Consider the following 22,595-nt stretch of genomic DNA (forward strand, 5'->3'; position numbering starts at 1 on the left):
AGGGGGCCCGGGTTTCCCCCGAAATTTTGTGAAAAATTGTATGTTTCCGCATCAAATGGTTTGATATGCTTCTAAACAGCTGATATTAGTCCCTCGGCATCACAATTGATGAAAATGGTTGTTTTAATGTCTATTTTCTAGCATATCGTATATGTCGTAGTATCATTGTTCATATCTGTTTAGCTTTTTCTTTCTTTTTAATTGAGTTTCAAATTTTCTGGCCCCCCCCGAAAAAACTCTTAGATTCGCGCCTGTACAGAATACAGATTGACGTACTTCTGTATTATCTTGTAATCAAGATATCATCAACCGATTGTAGCAGCATAGGTTATTTTCAATTTATATTTTTAGGTGTACATGCCCAGACGACCCCAATTGCAAAAACGTATTCGAACCCTACTGCAGCACATCTGTGCCTGTCGCTTGGTGCCCTCAAAACATATGGTACCGTCAGAATTGCCCCAAGCAATGCAAAGAGTGCGGTTCGTGCGATCCTTGCGGTAAATTAATACATGATTTCATCTTGTGATGTTAAAATTTAACAATAATACGACAGTACAATTATTGTATTTCTATGTCTAATGGCGTACTCAACACTTCACGTACTTCAACATGGACAAACCAAAATTTTGAAAGCCGAATAAGAACTACAGACAATCGATCGTCGTGGAGACTCACGGTAGCTGACGCCTTATTCAGGCATGGCCGATGATGATGATGAATGGCGTACGCAGAGAGAAGGGGTATTGAGGCATGGCCTCCGCCCCTTCAAAAATGTTTATTTTTTTTAGCGTTCTTGTGATTGTGTTGTGCAAACATGTTATTGTTCAAGAGTAGTCTTGAGTAGCAGTAGGGGGGAGTCACGACTGTTTAGGGGTTTACTCATTTCATTTTTTTAAATGTTTTTTTGGCAATTTGAAATAAAAAAAATGTTGTAAATATTGCTGCAGACGCTTAATATTCAATAGCTTAAATCACGCAAGTCCTATTTACCGCTTCAAAACCCCCGGTTAGTGGGCTCACATCTCTGCCTAGGAGCTCACCCATATTCATATTTAGTTGGTGCTGCGTTTTTAGGCATTTTAATATAAAAAAACGTTTTTATATACTGCTATAAAAACTCGGCATTTTATAGCTTAGGTTACATCCATCGGTATTCTATTGTTGATCATCATTTAGAATAGGCTAACTATTTTAAATCAGCGAAACCAGTAAACCTGCTGATGTCTTTTTATGCTATTTCAACATGACATTTCCAATTTCTTGTTAGGAACCTGGAATGAATGGAGGCCATGGTCAGATTGCAGCGCCACCTGTGGGCCTGGTTCCCGCTCTAGAACACGAACATGTCCTCAGGGCAAGACATGTAATGGTCCAGCCCAAACGAGTAAAGTTTGCATAGTTGCCGATTGTGGACGTAAGTTTTATGTAGATTTCAGTTTATTTTAAAGTAAGTTAGTATAAAACTTTTTACACATAAATTTCATACCTAACATCCAGATTGCTTCTGCCCAGTTTCTTTTTTCACGTTTCGAAAAGCTAAGACTTTTCACGGAAGTAGATTCATCGTTTCAAAATGGTGTACGCTTGACTAAACATTAAATTCATTGTTGTAAAAAACTCTTTTTAGAAAATTAACCAAAGATAAACCAGAGCAAAACTTTAAAACCCTATCCTTTAATTTAACTACAGTAGCACCTTGTTCTTCTCAGCTCAATGGTCCGAATGGAGTTCATGGACCAGTTGTTCAAAAGATTGTGCAAGAGGAGCTCGATCCAGAACAAGGCAATGTGAAGTATCCAGAGTTGGGGCTTGTGGTAGTCCTCAAGCGGGAAGTCAGAGTGAAGATTGCAACACTCTAAGTTGTGACAGTAAGTTTTTAATGTTATACCTCACTTCTTTTATACATTTTTGTATTTGTTTTAGTAAGCAAATTAACAAAATGTAAGTACTGTGCTAACTACTGATATATAGCCTACTAAATAATTTTTCATTCAGGCACGTTTTAAACCTTTCAAGGTTTTGCCATCTTTTCCCGTTCGTTAACGTGCTGGTAGGTTTATATCGATTTTTGTAGTTAGTATCTTTTTCGTCCCGGACGCGTTAATGACGAAAATAAAAATGATTGATTGATTGATATTTCTTTAGAAAATGGTAGGCCTTCAAGCTAGTTTTATTAACCATTGGACATGCTGGAATGATGTGACTTCTCGAGGGACTCTTTAATAAATTTGGTCTTTGTTTTTGTTCCGAAAAGCCTGTGCAATCTTGATTCTCGTACTTACAATTATGTTTAAGTCAAGATTGTACGGCTGTACGCATGCTTTGACTTGAGCTACTATTTGTAGATCGTTGGTCCGCGTCAATTTTTTTTGTCAAACAAATAAACAAAACATACGTAACAACATAACAAGAAATTCAAATAAAATTTTTGAAACATGATCTGTGGTATGAAATGCTTGGCTTGACTTCTACTTTTTCACAGGAACGTGGAGACCTTGGGGGGCTTGGTCTGATTGTTCAAACACTTGTGGGCCCGGGCAGCAGCAAAGAATCCGTTCTTGCCGAGGAAGATCTTGCGCTGGAGAAAACGCTGATAGAAGAGGTTGCAACAATGGAGCTTGTGTGGGTCAGTTGTGTTGTCATAGTTTATGGCAAAACATAAAACATGTATCTGCTTTTGTGGTCTTCCTGAAAGCAGGCTACAGCTGTAATGCGATACTTGAAAAAGAGGAAGAGTATATGAGTCATTGCGTTGCGCTCATCATTACCATTTTCAATACGGCGCTGAGAAAACTTTCGATACACAACAAAATATTGATGTATCATGTACAAATGAGATGCTCTATCTAGCTGTCAGCCATTTAATCTGAAGCTGAGTGATCGTTGCTAAAGCATGTATGCACAATAGCATATTTTGCGTTTTCATAGGTTTAACTTAATACAATTTCAGTGTTAAATCAATGGAGTGCATGTTCTCGTTCATGTGGAAGAGGTACGCAGACAATGCGAGCATGCCAAGACTGTAGCGTTTCGTATCGAGATTGTGAAGGGCGATCGTGCACTGCAGGTAAGATGCATTGCGTTGTTGTGACGTGACAATTGCAAAAGGCGATGATCACGCGGGTGCCAGGACAACTCTGTGGCTGCACCCGTGGACGTCGCTATAATAGCATCTGGATTTAAACTCAAACATCTTGCACGGCAAACAGGTTGCCATATAGTGGTTTTAACGTCAAATATTCAAAATTTGAGCGTTTTTTAATGAGTTTGGCAGGCTACTTTGATTTTGGCATTTTAATATATTTTTGACGTTTTTTTAAATTTTTTTAGCATTGTAAATAGTTGTAAAAAATCTGTTTTATGAGTGCGCCGTAGCCTATTTACAAATAATGATGCTATTCATAATAGGCCTATTGCATTATGGGCTGATTTTTTAACAGCATGATTACTACCATAGCCTGAAGTGTTGCGACCGTGCCATATGTTCATCGGAAAATGTATTAAAAAAACATCAAGTTTTTAAAAATTTCTAAATCTAATTAAAACAGCTAATGGAAATAGAACTCTCTGCTCAAAATGATAGAATACTTAAAGATTTTTCTTCTCTCATGTTGTCGCTATATATCAGGGCACCCGTCGATTAGCCACTGCTTAGTGTCATAGTAAATGAAGACTAGGCCTTCTATACCATGAGGTGGTCTGTTCAAAGAGCCATCCTATAGTTATGTAGGGTGCCATCTGCATTTCACCACACTCACAGGCAGCACTCTCTGCCAAGCCCCAACGTAACATGTCTGCACCAAATCGTCCAACACCAGTGGGCAAACGGTTACGCATTGATGAGGCAAGTCTAAAGAGGCCATGACCCAACTGGTTTTCAGACGGAGATCCGAATACTTGACGGAGTGGAAATGTTGACCATTATTGTTCACACCGCGCCTCATGGCACTACTGTTCACCAGCAGCTGGCGGCTGCCAAAATATCGTGTGTAGCGCGTAAAAATGTCTTTCTTGATTTTAACTGGAGATTTTCTGCTTTGGAGGTTTTCCCAGTGTGGTTGCATGTAGCAGATAACAGGAGTTCAGGGCTTTACGGCTTAAGAAACAGACAGCACGCTGGCGCCGTAATATGGCTTGTTCAATGTTTGCAAGGACAGGCTAACAGTCAGTTGGAGTTGGTCGGAGGCAACTAGTCACAGTTCGCCGGAAGTTGTTGATTGGCACATGGAAAAGATCAAAATGGGCGCTTCTGCACTAAGTATTTAACAGTGGCGTAGACTGTAAGGCTAAACCACTTGTTCTCACCACTGAGAGGCTAGCACCCCACCTTGTGTCCGCAAAACGTTTCTAGAGGGTGGTGCGAGCTAACACTTTTCTACGTAAGTGTTCTACGTGTTTGCTATATGTAAAAGACCGTTTGAGTTGAACCAGGCATGTGGGTGTGGCTTGAACATAAAGCAGCAAAACGTTGAAACCAAGGTAGTTCAGCGCCATCTATTGGCTCAACTATATTTGAGATAAAACTATATTATTTTAAAATAAACTTAAAACATTATTTTTTTTCAATTTCAGCAACGTGCAACTCGCCGCTTCGAAAAAGGTATGGATCCCGCGGTTTTGAGTGTTGTGACTTGTCTGGTGTTACCGGGAACTCGTGCGGTATCTCAAGCAACCCAGGCCGAATCATCAACGGTGAAGACGCAGAAGTTAAACGCTGGCCCTGGATGGTAGGGTAGTTTAAAGTGAATGCTAGTTAATTTCATGCTAAATAATTTAATTACATTTAGTAAGAAAGCCAATATAGTTAGGTACTTTCTAAACAAAAGACTAACAGTTTGTTCTCTATTTTGTGAATTTCTGGAATTGGAACAAGTAACTGAATACCATTGAACTTTGTGTGATATTTGCTAATATTTCTACAATTTATAAAAAAAAAAAATTGTAGTTATAATTTGAGTACAATTCTATTTGAACCATAGGCAGACAAAACAAAGTAACTTTAGCAGGTTTAACATGTGTTATTACAATGAGATATAGCCAAACATAATTAAGAAATCAACTCAAACGTTTTCGACACGTACGTGTGTCCTCATCAGGAATTACCGTGAGCCACAGGCGAATAACTGCCTGTTGTGAGGCGGATTGCAATAAACAGCACAAAGAACCAAGAGTACAATTAAAGAGCAGATCGCCTCTTGTGTAACGTGCACTGACAATGCCTTGCTCGACCAATTTATAATCATCTCTCGAGGCAGATTTTTATTTCAGATTGAGATCATGGAAACCTTAAGAATCAAACGTAATAATCTGTCTCTCAACCGGCAGTTATTCGCTTGTGGCTCATCTTTCCTTTTATGTGTGCTCTAACTGTTTGTCGCATGCCTGTACATTACACCTCATGTGATTTGTTTCCCGCCATATAATTTACTTGTAATCATTTTTATATGACTTGTTCAGTTTGTGCTTTTCGGTCTGGAGTGTCGTTACAGTTATAGTGCATAGTCAGATTTATATTATAATTCTCATTTTATGTGTAGGCCTATTGCAGATTTAAGTAACTCCTAATGACACACGTAGGCTACGTGTTGAAAACGTTTGAGTTGATTTTTTAATTATGTTACATCTCTTAGTGATAAAACGTGTTAAACTCGCTGAAGTTACTTTGTTTTGTCTGTCTATGGTTCAACAAAGCAAACTCTATACCAAAGCTTCATAATTCTATTTGAATAAGAGTCATTTAAAAATTCCACCGAATCCTTTGTTTATCGCTAGCACAAGAATACTGCTTTGTTTAAGAAAAAATCGAATGGATGTTTGTGATATTAGCCTTTGCATGAGTGCTAACCAACTTCTGGATTCATTTCATGTGAGCAATTGCTTTTTTACGACTTATCTTACCCATCGTCACCAAGTTTCATAAGTTTTGATAACAATTGCTCTTTTAATGCCCCAAGGTTTTCCTGAGACCAAACGAGGATGCGCTATGTGGTGGAATTCTGATCACAAAATACCTTGTGCTTACAGCGGCTCATTGTGTCCAGTAAGTGGTATAGTTTTTGTACACCTACTAATTCATAGAATCGGAGTATATCGAAATGTTTAGGTTTGTTTTGAAACAAAATGTAAGCAAAAAACAACCAATTTTTTACACTTGGAATAAGCTCCCAAGAGCCTGAAATGTGGTTTGACTTCTACCCGTTACACCCATACCGGTAAAAACATGTATTTGTTCTCATGATGTTTGATGTTTAGCGGCCTTACACCTAGTGGAATAGAGGTTCTTCTTGGAGCTCGGACGTATGGAGACAATTCGCCACACGTACAACAGCGACGAGCAAATGTAACTTACATTCACGAGAATTATGAATTTCCAGCAAATGACATCGCAATAATCCAGGTAATATATTTTTGTAATATAAGCAATAATTTATTGTCCATTATTCTGAGGGCATTTATCATCCTTCTAAAAATCTTTTTTTAGGAAAATTGGTATGGTAATTTTGCGTATACTTTGTTTACTGATTTGTTCATATTGTTTAGCATATGTTAAGAGTTCAGCTTGTTTTACTACAGACATACAAAAGTCAGTAACATTAATGGTTTTAACATTCGAGAGATCCATTCGTTTGAAAATATTTTCACTTGTTTGTTGATGGATATTCTTCCGCGTGAATGAAGGATGTAAAAAACATTAATGTTAATAATTTTGTTTGCCTTACTTCTGCTCACGATTTGTATTGCACAAGTAGTGACAGATTTGCAGTAGTTTGAAAGGCTTTGTCAGTCCAAGTAGAAAGATTCAAAACCAACCAAACAAGCTAACAAGATAACTTTAGTGCTGAACTTTGGTGACAAATGGCCATGCCACTGAAGCAATCAGCTTGGAACTCACTAAAAGGAATGAAATGCATTGTTTTGTCACTACAGTTGTGGCGCACGATGATCTACTCCAAAGTATATGGGCTAATCTTTGCTTTGACATTGTAGCTGGACAATCCTGCAATCGTAGGAGGGGATTATGTGAGAACTATTTGCTTACCAAAAGGGGAGAGAGTGCCAGATGACCTATCATGCATAGCCGCAGGATGGGGTTTGAGTAAGTAACTGCTGTTTTCACAAAACAAAAGCTGATTTTAGGCGTAAAAGTTTCGATTTTTTTAGCAGTTTAGTTTTTTATTTATTTGTGTCTTTGTCTTTATATAAGTGTGGTATGCCATAACACTAAAAATTGTTGGAAACGCTAGGTAGTATGAAAGAAAACTGAAACTAACAATTATTGTCTCCACGTGGTGAAATTGTAGCAAGGATGAAGAAGTGTTTTATTGTCCGTTTTAAAAGTATCTTTTTGTTTAACTTTAGTTAAATTGAATTGATTCCCTTTCAGCATCATCTTCAAACTTAAATTCGGTTGCTAACGTGCTACAAGAAGTCGAACTTCGAACACTTCCATTCGGTGTATGTACAAAAGGATACGCCGATGCTTCGTTCCAAACTCGTCAAAGGATGAACGAAGGCATCATGATCTGTGCGGGTAGAATTTCCGGTGGTGTTGACACTTGCAATGTAAGTACATGCTTGTATCACGTATACAATGAAGTACGCGGAATTTCTTGACCAGAGTGTTTCTTTTTTTCTTTTTGTCAAAATCTCTATTTACTAGTTTTAGTCAGCACAGAATTGTCGTGGCCATTCTGTACTCAGGAGTTTTTGTTGGGAGCTCTTTTCTTTTATTCCACATGTTTGCTCGTAATAGCCAGCACAGAATAATACGATGCTTTGACTATGTGACAAGTTAAGTTTCTCTTTCTTGCTTATTCATTTTGCATGTCAGTGCAGATCAGAGTTTTAAATTTTTTTACATAGTGTATTATGTTTTTGGAAACAATTGGGAGTTTCTGGATTGCTGCTGAACAAAACCAGCCAAATTTTTGGTTTGAAATTTGTTTGTGTAAGAAAAGTGTTGAAAGAAGAAGGCAACGGCCTACTGGCTTCCTTTGCGTACGCCAGTGCACGTATACATACCGCACAGTCACATAGGTTAAGTTTATTGGATGGTTAAGTAGCAACAAAAAATTTTCGACTTTCTTAATTTAGTTTATTGTCTTATGTCAATGTCACCGCTTTTTTTGCTTAAAACTGTCAAGATAAAATAATAAACTTTTGTGCATTGAAAATAGGACAAATATGCTGACGAACTCAACATTTAGCTTAAGCCATGTTTCAGACCTCTGTACGGTATGATTATAAGCCAAACAGAATATTGGCTACCCCATATGTGCTAGAATTAAATACAGTCTTGTTCAACTCGCAGGGTGACAGCGGCGGACCTTTGATGTGCCAACGATGTTCAACTTGTCAGTGGTTTGTTGCTGGGTTAACTTCTTTCGGAGACACAAATTGTGGTGCCAGCGGTAGACCAGGAGTGTACACCAGGGTGAGCCGCTTTGAGGGTTTCATCAATGAAGCCATCGAGAAAGCCTTTCAAAGTGTTCCCCCATCGCAAAAGTCTTCAGCAAGATTAGATCGCAACTTGGCAACTGGAAATTACGAAACTTGCACTTAAACTTTTAAGGTTTCATGTAGTTTAGATGTTAATTTGTATATTCAGCCAGTTACGACTTGCTCCGTAACACAGTTTTAATGGAATGAACGCATTATATTTATGGAAATTGTAAAGCAAACTTCAAATAATAACCTTTCAATTAATGCGAGTTAGTTTGGAGTTATGAAGTGGTTTTGTACTGTACTTCATCAATCGCACACATGCGTTACTTTCCGGGCCATATAGGCCTGCAACAGACTATCTTAGCAAAGCTATATCTAGCGAACTTACAAAGTACCCATCGTCCCAGGTTTTTCTGTATGTTTTTCCACAAACTCTTCATCAAGCAAAATATTAATGTTGGATTTTCTTATGTTTAGACTAACATAAGTTTGAGGTCCATTTTTTGTTCGCTTTTTTGGCATTCAATGTTTTGCAAAAAACAAAATTGAAAAGTTGCATCAATTTTTGGTAAAAGCTGATTAGTATGGAATTTTGTTTATGCAGCTTTTACGATCGTATAATATTTTGCCATGGTCATTTCATAAAATAGTTGCAGCCTCATGTCATAAGTAACCAGTCTCATTTTATAATAGTATTGTTTCTCATCAAGTATGTTAACTGTACAAACAAATGTGAATTTGTTTTGATTTTTGCCGCACCGTACTATAAAAGTTTATAGTCTACGTTTTGGAGCAATAGTTATTGTGTTTTTTAGACTTAGCGCAATACAAGAAAAATCAGTGTTTTTACGGGTGAATTTTGTCAAAATATCAAGAAATTTCAAGTAAAATTACAAAAAAATAAATAAAAGTGAGCTTAGATTTTATTTAAAGGCGTATTTTGATGGCGTAGATACAGTGCTTCCCAACCTTTTTCAGTTTGCGAGCTACTTTTAATGCAAGTTTTATTGTACGACCCACAATGAGATTTGACATCTTTATTATGACGTCTTTACTGCTGGCGTACGTACTGAAATAGTTACTGCGTCACAACACTCCAATTGTTGCATAATTGTTACGTAATGATAATGCAATAATTTTCTAGTCTAATCGAAAACAGGGTGTACAATTCATGAAAAGGAAAGTCAACAAATGAAGTGAAGATAAGAGTAGCGATGGCGAAGGCGAGGGACTGTTCAAGACCAAACTGCAGCTTGTGAGATCCATAGTAAGGTCGGTATTAAAAAAAGAAAAATAACATTCAGTAATATTTAGAAATGCTTGGCGTTGGCGACCCACCTGAAGTAGCTTCGCGACCCACCAATGGGTCGCAACCCACCTGTTGGGAAGCACTGGTGCAGAAAACACGCCTTTGGGACGGTTCATATACGAATGCAGTAGCCGAGGGAGGCACTTGATGGTCAGTGGTCACGTGCATCATTCCAAAGTCGAAAGCAAAAAATAATTTCCTACGTTTTTCAAATATTTGTTTCGCTCGCTCAATTCCGCCTCATCATCCTAACCGATGGCATTGAGCGCACGTGTTCTCAGAAGCGGGTTCAAGGTGTGGAAAGTTTTCACTTTTTAAAAACTAAGCAAATAGCGTAATAATCTCTGGTACACACAATTAACAGTCAAAATGACCTATTCCAGTGTGTAGAGGGATGAGTTGAAACATGGCTTGTAGCCTACAGTATATAAGACTGGGCCAGTAGCATTGACAAGGGGTATGTTTTGACCGGAGTCCGGGATAATTTTAGGGGCAAAAAGTAATAATAACAACATTTCTAAAGCGCGACATCAACAGTGCAAACTATGCTACAGGACGATGTACATAACGATGGAGATAAAATAATACGGTACAGTACATTCAGTCATAATGTTCAGTGAAATAATATGTTTTTAAGCAAGTTTTGAATTCCTTTAAACGAGGGCACCTGACGGATTTGCGAAATTTCACTGACAGACTCACAACATTACGCAAACTTTCGTCAACAAATACTGTATATTCATTGAAGTCCTTTTGTGATCTTGAAAAAGAATCATCAGAAAGCTAACTTCAATTTTAAACAAGCTTTGCTCCTTAAACTTCTTTTGTACAGAAGTTCAGTTTTAATTTGATTGAATTTAGTAATTTTGTAGTTTAACAGATTATTATTGACTCGTTTGTAATCTTTCGGAGGACCCACTGATGAAACATATTATTAAATGTCTGTACATCTTAGGCTACAACTGCTAAAGCACAGACAGTTTCCTTCCGGAACCAGAAACTCATTCAATGAGTTATTAAAGGGATACTAAAGGAAAAACCTGACTTGGCGATTTTCCACGTTCTTTGTGTTTAACATGCTACCATAAAACGATTTTCAATAAAATTTTGCCCCATTGCGGTCTGACCACTATTGCGCGCGTGATTTTGCCAGAGCTTTCAAAACAAGATTTGGCCTGAGCAGTGAAGCGTGCGACCGTACAGTTACGTCACTAAAGACCATAGCAATCAGCTAAACGCGCAACAATTGTTACTGCGGGGGATTTGACTGTAGGCTATGTATGTATGTACATCAAAACAACACATTTCAACATCAAAACATCAGACAGTTTGCTCAAAACATCAGATGTGGTAACGTGGCTTTTGTTATTGCTGTCTTTAGTGACGTATTCTCGAGCAGTGTTTGCACTTTTTGGTCATTTTGAAAAAAATAAAAATAAATGAAACATTGGACTTTGGGCCTTACCAGCGCCATTGAAAACAAATTTTTTTGGTAATTTTTTTTGAAATGTATTCTTGAATGTTCAGTTTACGCATTTTAATGCTTAATTCCCGTTTGAAATTTTCATTTAGTATGCCTTTAATACTTTCTACTTTTAAGCGTCTAACTGAGTCTTGAATTTCTTTTATGAACAGAGTCTTTGTCTCTTCACAAGCAACATAATTTGCGACGTCTAATGATCGAAGCAAAACAAATGATGAAACATCGATCAATCAACATGCCACTAAAGAATAATTACACTTCTGATCAACGCTATTGTACTATTTAATTTGAAAACAACCAAAAATGTTTAAAAATATTCCGAAAATGTTCAGTGTAAGCGAATCCCCATAAACATTGGTCGAGAAAAACACGTGAAAAACACGTGAAATTCTGAGGAAACTCGTGTAATACTGTTTCAGACAATTGTTCACCTAATCAAACGTCATATAAAAACCGTTCAGGTCTACTGAATCTTAGCGTATTACGTCATGGAATTTTTCCTAAAAAATGAGCCAAAATTGCACCATCGTTCGTAAGACTTGTGTCAAACCTGTTTAAACATGAAACATTGGATCACCACCTTTGAACACCTGTTTGAATTGCGTGACAATGTCTTTCACTTTTGCGTCACAGTTACTGTTTACGTGAGTTTGAGATATCGTAAATTATTCTAGTCATTTTAAAATTGTTGCTTGAAGAGGTTGGTCGCATGTTTAACTGTTTTGCTTAGTGCTTGTCAGCTGGACGAAAATTTCCGTCTTTTATCCAAGTAATCTGTTCTGTAGTGACAAGTTTTAGTGGTGTACGGCGTTGCATCCCATTTTCGACAGCCAGGTGGCTAATTTTACAGAAATACAATTTTGAATAGACGTTTCAAAGGAGTGTTTCTTTTTCGGTCATTACATGCAGACGAACGGATTCGGGAATCTTATGTTACAATTTTCCCACGAAGAGATTATGGTTTACCGCTGTGACCAAATACACGTATATTTCTCGTGTTTTTACGAGCCAATGTTTATGGGGATAGGATTTCCAAGTTTTGGTGGGCTGCGAACTATCCAAGCCAAGCCGAACGTTTATGGCAATGGATTCCATTTTTGCACGGAGGACCTATTAGTGAGCAACATGTTGGCGAGATTACTTATAACCGCGGACATCGCTATTAACACTTGGACTGGAAGCCAACGCTGTAGTCCAAGATGAGGACTGAAAAGAATTGCCATGTGCCATATTTTAACCTGAGAATCTATTAACAAATGCCAAATTTCTCAAGTGTGACGATAAAGCTTCCAATATGGAAATTGTTTAGGCCTCATCTTGGATGACAGCGTTTGGCTTCCAGTCCAGATGCTATTATGGCGACGTCCACGTTGTAATCGCAACGCATTCGACATAAGACAAAACTAAAGCAAGTCTCTCCCCCATTTATGGCAGATTCGCGTACTATGAACAAGCCTATAGACATTACTTTCGTTACGAGATAGGATACTTGACAAGGTTTTACCAAAACGAAGTTTCGATTGTTTCAGCTCACTTTTACTACTAAGATGAACTTTAGGCTTACGGTATATGTTTTGTTTTGTTATCTTTATCCTGCATTGCTTGAAAGCGGACTTGAGCGCTATGCATCGGTGTACGCCTTTCGTACACCTGACCCACGCTGCAGCCGACTGGAATGTCTGTTTCCGGTTGTCTACTCTACTTATGACTTTAATGTGGTACTACCCAATGGGTAGAGGCAATTATCGTAAAGTTTCTTGTCCAGAGAAACAACAGCAAGTGCGGGTGGCTGGAGTCGAACATGCAGGCTCTCGACTGCGAGCCCAACGCGCTAACCACTCGGCCACTAAATTCGTTAGTGTTAAGCTACTCACAAGAAATGAAAAAATTATGAGAAATTAAAACTTATAATAAAAAGTCACGTGATGGGAGGTTAGTTGGATTTATATGAATTAAATCATAAAATGAATTACAAAACGTTCATAATTTTCTGATCCACTTATTTTTTTCAAAATGGTGTTTTAAATTTAATCTCAGTCAAATATTATCGTTAATTCAACAAACGTTATGTTATGCATGTGATAATGTGTTGCTTTTAATTAAAAAATGTTTACAATAAACTTTTACAAATCATAGCAGTAGCTCACATTAGGCCTACAGGCTACAGCCAGAGGCAAAAATATTACCATAATTTATGAGTTAGTTATTCCAAGCTTGAGCAATATACCATTATATTATTTACATTTACAAAAGCATGAGCAATACGCGATGAGCAATGGCCTCAGAACAATGAACTTCAGTGTAGTTTCTTATTTTAGAGGTCGTTGAAAGTCCAATCCTGACCTCGAGACGGTAAACAAAGACATTACCAGATGTTATTAAGTAGATTAAGAAACAATTTTCAGACAAATAAACAAGAATTCTGTTTATGATTTTCTTTGGCAAATTTCGTGGTTTTCAGAAAGTGGTTGAACTTACGTATCAAGAGAACTCTAACAACACTGCAGCAAGCAATCTACATTCAAAATAAAGTCAGCTATCTCGTTTGAAATTTGCAAGGGCTTAGCCTCCCTACAGCAACTAAACGGTAAAGTTTACTTGACAAGTGCACAGTCTTTTTTGGTGTTTACAAGTCATAATGATATTAATTCAAGGCTTGCAAAGCCAGATGTGCAACTTTGTTAGGGAGGTTACTTTAATTAAAACACCTGTGATTAAAAAACCTGAAACTAATTAGAAAATAAAATGACGTAAACAAAACAATTTTAAGAACTAATTAAAGACAAAATAATAAAATTTTCTCTTTTGGTGATGATCAAAATACCAAGTGTCCTACTGCACTTAAAAAATAAAAAAAAATAAACACGCAGAAAAGTGTATGGGAAGAGAGGTGCGAAAAACTGTCGCATGTTGCCTGCAAAAATGCGCCAAAGTTAGCATAAACTATGATATGACTTTCAAAGCTAGAGAATTTTTTCAGTTTTGTAGTTAATTTGGATAATTTTGCTTATTAAATAGGTTATTAACTTATTACCATCTGTTAACAACAAGCTTTGCGAAAAACAGTTGCAAGTAGTTTTTGATTCTCGCAGTAATTAGCAAACAGCTGCTTCATAAAACCAAACTTAGCTTGGTGGCAACTATCAAATTGACATCAACATCGTTAAAGGAAGAAATAAAATCTTTAAAGAAAGCAAAGTCGATCTACTTTTTAGTATCCTACCAATGCAGCTTTATTTTCATAAATCGTTTTTCAGCATCACTTAGTAAAGTATTTTGGCTAGGAATGACTTTTTTAGATAAAAATGAACGCTTAGGCTACTACTAGCAAGTTATAACGAAAAAGATGAACTGAATAACATGCTTTGCATTTTGAACATTTTTTAACAAAAAGTAAGTAGCCTAATCAAATTAGAAAGATAAATTTGACTGAGAGATTACTTTTTTGAAGGAGAAGCTACGCAACAACACATTTATCATTTTGCAAAAATAACTGCAAACACTTTCGGTTATGCATTATTCAGTTTTCAAACTTTTCATCCACCATTTGATAGACAGATTTGCATTGTAAAACAGTAAAAAATAAGAAATTAGTATTTTTGTGTCATCTAAATCAGTCTTTCAAATGCTTGACGAAGACTGGTAGGCCTAATTGTTGGCTGAAAAAGTTCACATTTTTTTGTACCAAAGTTTATTTTTTCAAATTGGAAATAAAAAGTGAAAGCGAACGCTCAAAGGCAATATTTGCTTTTCAGATTAGTTGCAGACGGCAGGTAAATACTTTCACGAGAATGCTTTATATTATGTGTTTCGTGGCTTTGTTCATGGCAGGATTAGGAAGATCTAAGGTAAGTGACTTTTCATTTTTATATGCACTTGTGTCTGCGACAAATTGGCCTACATTTGCTTATTTGAAGTGGGTTTATGTCTTGTGAAGAAGATTAATTAAAATAACTTTACCTGTAAGAAATCCAGCCCTTATGGTTATGCCACTACGTATCTCGCCAAACTACAACCTACATTAAATTTGCCGGGCTTATGTGACCCAGTCCACTTGCCGTTGATCTATTAGATGACAGAAATTTGGGCACGCCTAATCATAGCATTTTATATACGATAAAGAAGACGACGTCGACAGCCACTCTGCTTTCAAATTTAAAAAATGCGGGTTAGGAATCAATCATCAATTTTATTTTTCCTATGTTGGTGTGGTTCACGGTTGTTCTAGTCAAAAATAGCTTGCAATTGCAACGAAGTGAAATAGTCGACGTGGTTAAATAATAGGGAAACAGTCGCAACACTTGCGGCAGCTGCCGAATTCACTAAACTAGACGTAGACAATGTTAAAATTACAGTAAACACATGAAAAATATCTTTTTGAAATCGAGCTCAATTTGATTGACATTAAGTAGATTTGCCACATTTTTGTTGAAACGGGTCATCCTCAGGGTAGGGTGCTGCTGATCGATCTAGATTTCAAGTCGTACTAACGGTTTCGTAAGTCATGCCAATTGTATTTTGTTGTGTCAAGCAGTCAGTAGTGTAATATATCTAAAGATTCTATCATACAAACGTTCAATTTAAAAAATAGTACAACACACAGCCTACTTAGCAAGATTAAGTAATCTGGTGGTATTAAAAACGAGGCCTCTAATGCACAAGCATCACACGTTTGAGGCAACACACCCTAAAAGGAAAAAAAATATGAAGTGACAAAAACAGACAACTCATTTCCACTCCTTTACACAGAATTCACATATTTTCCTTACATGCTCTAAAATCTAAATATACAAACACATTTTCAAAAAACTTTGACCATGATTAAGTCCAAATATACACGCGCAGTCTGTAAAGCTCTTTTAAAATGTTAACGACTATATTCAACAATTAAGCGCCTTTATAAAGCAACAAAAGCACAGCATAGTTTTCAACAAGGTAATATAACATCAACTTTGGAGCAATGCAAGATACAAACTCCCCTTTGGAACTTTACTCTATCGTACGTTGAGTAGGCTACCTATAGCCTACTTGTTATGTAGAAACAAGTAGGTCTACTTTTGATAGTTTATTGATGGTAATTGCATTATGTGTGTTGTCTCAGCCAAGTTCAAATGACGAAATTTTCCACACTTTGGACGGAGGTATGGAATGGAGACTGCTCGGAAACACTGCTTCTGTGAAATGGAAACGTGTTCAAGTTGAAGGTCACGTGATGCTAAAATTTACACTGACAGGAAAAGCAGGAGGATACATAGCAATGGCTACATCGGCTGATAGGAGCATGGTATTCCTTTGGTTCTTACTGAAATTGCATTTAATAAAACTTGCTTATTGATTTTGCTGTAAATTTTAAGATGGTTTTGTAGCTTTATTTTTCAATTTCTGCCTATATTATCATCAGACAGGGTTTTGTGGTGGTACAAAAAAGTTGCGTAATGATTGGTTTGTAGTTAATAGATGTCACAATTTCAAACTAAGGTTCAATTACCAAGTCTGTCAAATCTTTAAGGAGAGTCGGTGCATGCACTAATTGTAGAGAAAAGTATTATAGGCTACTTTTTGTACTAAAATCATGCATTCAAGAGTGGTGTTTAAAAGAAAAAATTACATTTAGACGTTTTGAAAGTTTGCAATCTTGATAACATTTTAAAAGGGTGCGTGGCAATGGAAAGTTTGAGATCCACTGATTTAAAACGGCTATTAGCGACTGTCTGTTTTGCATTCTTCTTTGCAAGATAGAATATACTGTAATTGCCGCAATCAATAGGTATAGCTCCCACGGTAGGCTCCGTGTCTTGACCAAGCGTACTGTACCGTACTGTAATTGTATAATTCTTACAAAATGTTCTTAAAGGTAACTGTCCTATAGTAACCATTGATTGCGAAATCTTTATGTACCGTAATGTACTTCTAGAAGAATTTGCATACGTGCAAGACTAGAAGGTTCTCCGACTTAAAATCGAGCAGCTTGTCAGGTAGTTATGATGCCACAAAAATGTTTACGGGTAGTAAAACTTGACCAGAACAATGAGTTTTTATGATGTAACATTATCGTACCTTCTCGAAGTTACTGATCAAAACAACTATAAATAGTGGTGCATTTTGCGTAATTGATCATTGAGATTATTATTGAAATTGATAGAAATTGAAGCTGAAATTATTGAATACGAGTAGATGAGAGTTGGTGCTGTTAGGTTGTGATCGAGATTGGAATTGTGAAAAACTTTGAAGTGAGTGAAGAACTTTGAAGTCGCATGTAAGCGTTTCAGGTGTTGGAATCTGGTAAGTTGGTTGGTTTTGAATCTTTATCCTCGGACTGACAAAGCCTTGATAGGTAATTCCTGGTAGTTTCGCATACTTGTAGAGGCTCTTGATGCAGGGCCGGTTACAGAGATTGACAGTGAAGTTTTCCGATTGTTGAAGTCTTGTTGCCAGGGAATTATTCCATTCACTAGGTGCCGCTGAATGGAGAGCAATTCTGAACGTGTTGCTCAAGCGCACACCCCTAAAGTTGAACCAGTGCCGTTTGATCTTGAGCCGAGCACGTAACCACTGGGCTAAAGGGGCGGATTCCAACACCAACCAGATTCCAACACCTGAAACTCTTACATGTGACTTCAAAGTTCTTCACTCATAGCTTCTCATGCAACTTTAATCTCGATCACAACCTAATAGCACCAATCTATTACTGCTCACTGTTATTTTTAAATATTTGTTGGAAGCGTTGAACCATTCGAGTCCTTCAAGAATTTTTATTTATCATGTCACAAGCAGAACTATTCGACAATTCATTTGACTATTTTACGTTGATATCTCAATAAACTACGTCAGTAATCTTTCCAGAGTCTCTTTCCTGGTAAGGTAAGAGATAGAAAGAATCGTGACAGTAATGTAAGCCTATTACCATTTTTAACAATTTTGCATTGCTTGATCTGGAATGAAACTCTTTTGTTGTCAGGAGCTCAAGACATTAAAGCAGCTGAATATGCGTGGGTTTGTGTCCTAAAATGTTAAAGAAGCTCATCTTTTTAATTGCACTAGTGCACTACTAATTTTGTTTTAAGGACTCTGCAGACGATGCTTATATGTGTCTCCAATCTTCTTTGAGATCTCGACCTGCACGAAATTCATTCCAAATCTTTTCTGCTCATTTTACTGAATTCCAAACACCAGTAGTTGATAGCGTGGTGAGTACACAGCAATCAAATCATACAATACTTACATAACCTACTGTTTCACTGATTGTGCAAAAAAGTTCTTTGATATTTGTAAATGTGAGTGTTTAAGCTTTACCATGAAAAATGATTAAAATACAAAAAAAGTATTACTTGCATAAATTTTATAGAACATAAATGTAGACAAATTGAACTAGGCATACATTTATACTTATTAATTCCGATATTGTTGAGAACATTAGAGCAAACTTTTTTCCAAAACCGCAAGGCGTACAGACAGAGATCTATGATAAATGACTGCACGTAACAGTTTGCATTTATGCAGGTTGAGGAACAAGATATTGTTGAAACATCAGATGGAAACAACACTTTGACATGCGTCTTCCATCGGCCGCTTCGAGTCACTAAAAAGATATCAGGAAAAAGCCTGACTTGGGATTACTCGACAGAGGCATATCACATTCTGTACGCACAAGGGGATATCAGTGAAAAGGGAATCCCACTGATTCATGAATACAACGCCAGCACAGTTGAAGCATTTCGTTTCGGGGAAGAGGCCACAAGTGAACAAGGTTTATTTAAATTTACCGTAGTGTATCTCGTCTTTGCTTGAACCTGGCAAAATGAGTACAGAAAACGTTTAGCTTCAAATCAAGGAAGCCCAGTTCGATACCCGGGTAGCTTCTTCTCCTCTCATGTTATAGAATTGTAGCCTAAGGTTAGTCTATTTCCTGCCATTAGATAATTCTTAACTGTCCATGCATCGATGTCGGGTTTTTCGCTCAACCACACACGAACGGAGCATCGCATCCTTCTTTTCACATAGACAACATGAGCAAGCACTTGTCGAGTACCACTTTCTAATAACAAACAATACAAACAAAGAAGAATATAAACGTATCATATCTATAAATGTCACTCTCATCAGTAGTAAAAAATTGATGGATAAATGTGACTTTTGTCGTTCCTTTTTAAAACAGATGATGTAAACTTTTATTACGTAAGAACTGCTGTTTGGACAAGTTGTCTATTGCAAATAATAATATTCTGTTTTCACAGAGCAAAGTCAACTTTCCTTACCCCAGGTAATTTTTCTTTGCATATTTTCTTCATCAAAAATTGTTTCAAAGATTTTGTTAATTTAAAAAATAGCCCCGAAAATAAACAGGGTAAAAGTGTAAATGTGTAGCGTATAGTTAATGAAACTAGAGTCTAGTTTCATTAACTATACGCTACACATTTACACTTTTACCCTGTTTTTTTTTCGGGGCTATTTTTTAAATTAACAAAATCTTTGAAACAATTTTACTAGAGATTAAATGCAACCGAGATACAATTTCCTTCAAAAAATCTTGCAAAAAACAACATACCCTTCTGATGTGTGTTAAACGTAGTTAGTCAACATAGCCTACTTCAAGCTTGCTAAGTGCAGACTATACATGTAATAGCCTAGCTGTCTTTTTTGATTATATTATGTTGCTTCAAAATACGCTTCGAGCAGTCTACAATTCTAGCTAATAGGCTATACGCCCGTTTTTGCGCCTTAGCTCTAAATGGCACAAATTCCTACTTTCTCTTCGCCTACATTCGAAACCACCAATTTTTTCAACTTAAAAAATTTGTTTGTGATATCTATAGCCTACCATAGCCTATCCGCTTTGAGACGCAACTACTGGGAATGTGACATTATGATTTTATCAATACAAAAAGATGCAACTTGTATTTCCTAAACACGGAAGTAGAAAAACTACTCTCCTACCACGTTAACAATCTTGTATCGGTTTAGATTCGTTTTGAAAACAACATGACAGTTTCAACCAACGATGGAACATGGACCTTAAACTGTGATAGCAACAATTCTAGCTGCAACTATTTTCAGTGGAAACCAGTGATTGTTAATGGGAGTGAAATGATGAAGATTACTTTGATTGGGAATGACGTCGGCTGGATTGGAATTCTTATAACAGGAAAATCAATTCAACAAGTGAACAAAACTTAAATGCATAAATTTGAAACATCAAGTGTGTATTGTAAACCATCTGCATTCAAAAACGCTGTCTGTAGTGTATAGAAAACTTAGTGTACATACTACATTTAAGCTACTTTACGAAGAGATGTTGTTTAACTCGATCAATATACGGTACGGTAGCAATACTTTGCTTTAAGACACGACAAAATCACTTAATAGTGGTCAGTTCTTATGTATGGCGCTGTTTTAATCTCCGATGTACGTTATTCAGCTCTTTATAAACTTACGTAACTTACGAAAGCTGGTTATAATTGTTCAACGATTTTATGCTTATGGCAGAAATTGACTCAGGTTTAAACCTGCACTACATAACATTAACGCAGTGATTACGCTGACATAAATTTAGTTCGCTTGTTGCCGAGATCGAACAAATATTTCAATTTTTTTGTCGGTTTATTTACCAGGGCGGGGGAAGTTGCTACGTTTGTTATCAATCTGAAGATGCAACTTTTCCACCCCAAGTAACTGTAGGAGTTGCAACTTGCAGTCTGGCAGGACCACCGGTCTTCCATCTTCTTGTGAGTTTTTTGTGACTGAATGAATCGGTGTGGTGGTATATCGATTGCTTTATGCTTAGGTCTTTAACAGAATCTATAGCTTGATACTTCGATTTCAAGGTCATGTAATTAAATGTTGCAAACTATAAATCTGTACTTAAAGAGTGCAGAGCTTTATAATTTGCGACATCCAATTACATGGCCCATAAAAAAAATTTACTGCCAACCTGATCACCGGGCTTATGTTAATGGTTCAGAACTTCTAGGCCTACTATAGAAAGCTGAAAAATTGCAAGGTTTCAAGCTTTAAAATACTTTCTTAATTTTTTCTTTAATTTGAAGATAAATATTCTTACCACCTATCGGATAGGCTATTACGCTAAAATGTTTGTAACATGATAAGCTACTGTACAATACTACGCTTTTTTAAAATACTCTAAAGTCTAAACGGTAGCCTACAATTTGATAAGGATGTGCTTTACTGCAACTTCACCAATAGAGTAAGATTTTATATAAGTTACCATTAAAGCGAGTATTACATCGCTAAGATGCACTATTTTATGAAGCTGCGAAAGCCCCATGTCATAGAAGCTGGAACAACCAATGGAAAAACGACCTGTTCATTTTTGCGACCAATCCGAGAGTTTTATAAGAAAAATGAGCCAAAAAATGGACTTCACACTTTTCTATATTCTGAAGGCCTACTAAAACCTACTGGTGGTATTGGTATTCCTTTGTATCTTGCCGTTTCTAAAGTTTTTTTGAGACCGATGGGAGCTCTACGAACAACAGGTGATTTGGATTTATCAAAAATTTAACATTGTCTGTTACAAGGAAAGTTAATTATTACTTCTTACCAGAGAGCTTAATGAACAAAAAAATTTGCTTGAGTATAAGCTAAAATTGCTTGTCTAATCCCAAATGTTGTTATCTGCATCTAATTCTGCCTTACTTGCAGTTGCACCAGCAAACTCACTTGGATACAATGTCGATGCAAGTCCTTGATAAGCCTAAAGTAGGCCTGCACAACTCAAACAAATGAGATACAATGCTGGCCGAGCTACAGGAAAAAAACAAGCTAAAGTTATTGTTTCGTTTTATTGTGACTGTGGTCAAACAAAAAATAAGACCACCGTTTCAAGGAGGATTTTGTTTGTCCGGAGTCGGAATCGTTAAGAAAACGACCGACTCCGGTTTGATAAAAAACGATAAACAATAAAACTTTTGTTTGCAATACACTTTTTCAAAATATTGTTTCTTATTCTCGGTATTGCACTATAAACCTTTACCAAAAGTAGAAGTGTTGGTTCTTGTCAGTTTTGTGAAAGTCGCCGTTTCCTATTTGATTACAAATTTAATAAAGTTAATTTTTTTTTATAAAAAAGGATAAAATTTCAGAAACAATTTGGCAACCCTCTAAAATTCGGCAGCACGGAAGCCGGACCCAGAGACGAGTCGGCCCGTTATAAACCGAAGAGTTGGAATCGCATATTTTTCGCCCTACTCCACAGTCCTGAATACTTCTACATGGAAAGTAAAGGTCCCATACTCAGTTACTGAGCTTTGGGGAATGAGAAAATAAGGTTCTCATCGTACTAGGCCTTCGGCACCAACGAGAGTAGGTTGGCCAGTTCGTTTCTCTCGATGACCTTTC

At 36.8% G+C, this 22,595-nt stretch overlaps 2 protein-coding genes across 2 annotated transcripts in view; both read left to right on the forward strand.

Annotated features, from left to right (window-relative positions):
* Positions 1-9,293, forward strand: part of LOC145772074 (uncharacterized) — a 30,598-nt gene extending 21,305 nt beyond the window's left edge. Inside the window, exons 22-32 of the mRNA XM_082583889.1 lie at positions 352-500; positions 1,271-1,417; positions 1,713-1,871; positions 2,486-2,629; positions 2,954-3,070; positions 4,576-4,730; positions 5,958-6,043; positions 6,256-6,400; positions 6,991-7,099; positions 7,388-7,566; positions 8,315-9,293. Of these exons, the coding sequence (XP_082440015.1) occupies positions 352-500; positions 1,271-1,417; positions 1,713-1,871; positions 2,486-2,629; positions 2,954-3,070; positions 4,576-4,730; positions 5,958-6,043; positions 6,256-6,400; positions 6,991-7,099; positions 7,388-7,566; positions 8,315-8,566 (1,642 nt within the window). The 3' untranslated portion in view covers positions 8,567-9,293. The remainder of the gene's footprint in view (positions 1-351; positions 501-1,270; positions 1,418-1,712; positions 1,872-2,485; positions 2,630-2,953; positions 3,071-4,575; positions 4,731-5,957; positions 6,044-6,255; positions 6,401-6,990; positions 7,100-7,387; positions 7,567-8,314) is intronic.
* Positions 9,294-9,638: 345 nt separating this feature from the next.
* Positions 9,639-22,222, forward strand: LOC145772806 (uncharacterized). The gene is made up of 10 exons (XM_082584687.1): positions 9,639-9,720; positions 14,996-15,088; positions 16,342-16,524; positions 18,305-18,427; positions 18,741-18,987; positions 19,475-19,500; positions 20,202-20,399; positions 20,849-20,962; positions 21,508-21,733; positions 21,900-22,222. The coding sequence occupies exons 2-10, from the start codon at positions 15,032-15,034 to the stop codon at positions 21,944-21,946; spliced, it is 1,221 nt and encodes a 406-aa protein (XP_082440813.1). The 5' UTR covers positions 9,639-9,720; positions 14,996-15,031; the 3' UTR covers positions 21,947-22,222.
* The last annotated feature ends 373 nt before the right edge of the window (positions 22,223-22,595 follow it).

This window comes from Aplidium turbinatum, chromosome 6 (genome assembly GCF_918807975.1).
Source record: "Aplidium turbinatum chromosome 6, kaAplTurb1.1, whole genome shotgun sequence".
Classification (NCBI taxonomy): Eukaryota; Metazoa; Chordata; class Ascidiacea; order Aplousobranchia; family Polyclinidae; genus Aplidium; species Aplidium turbinatum.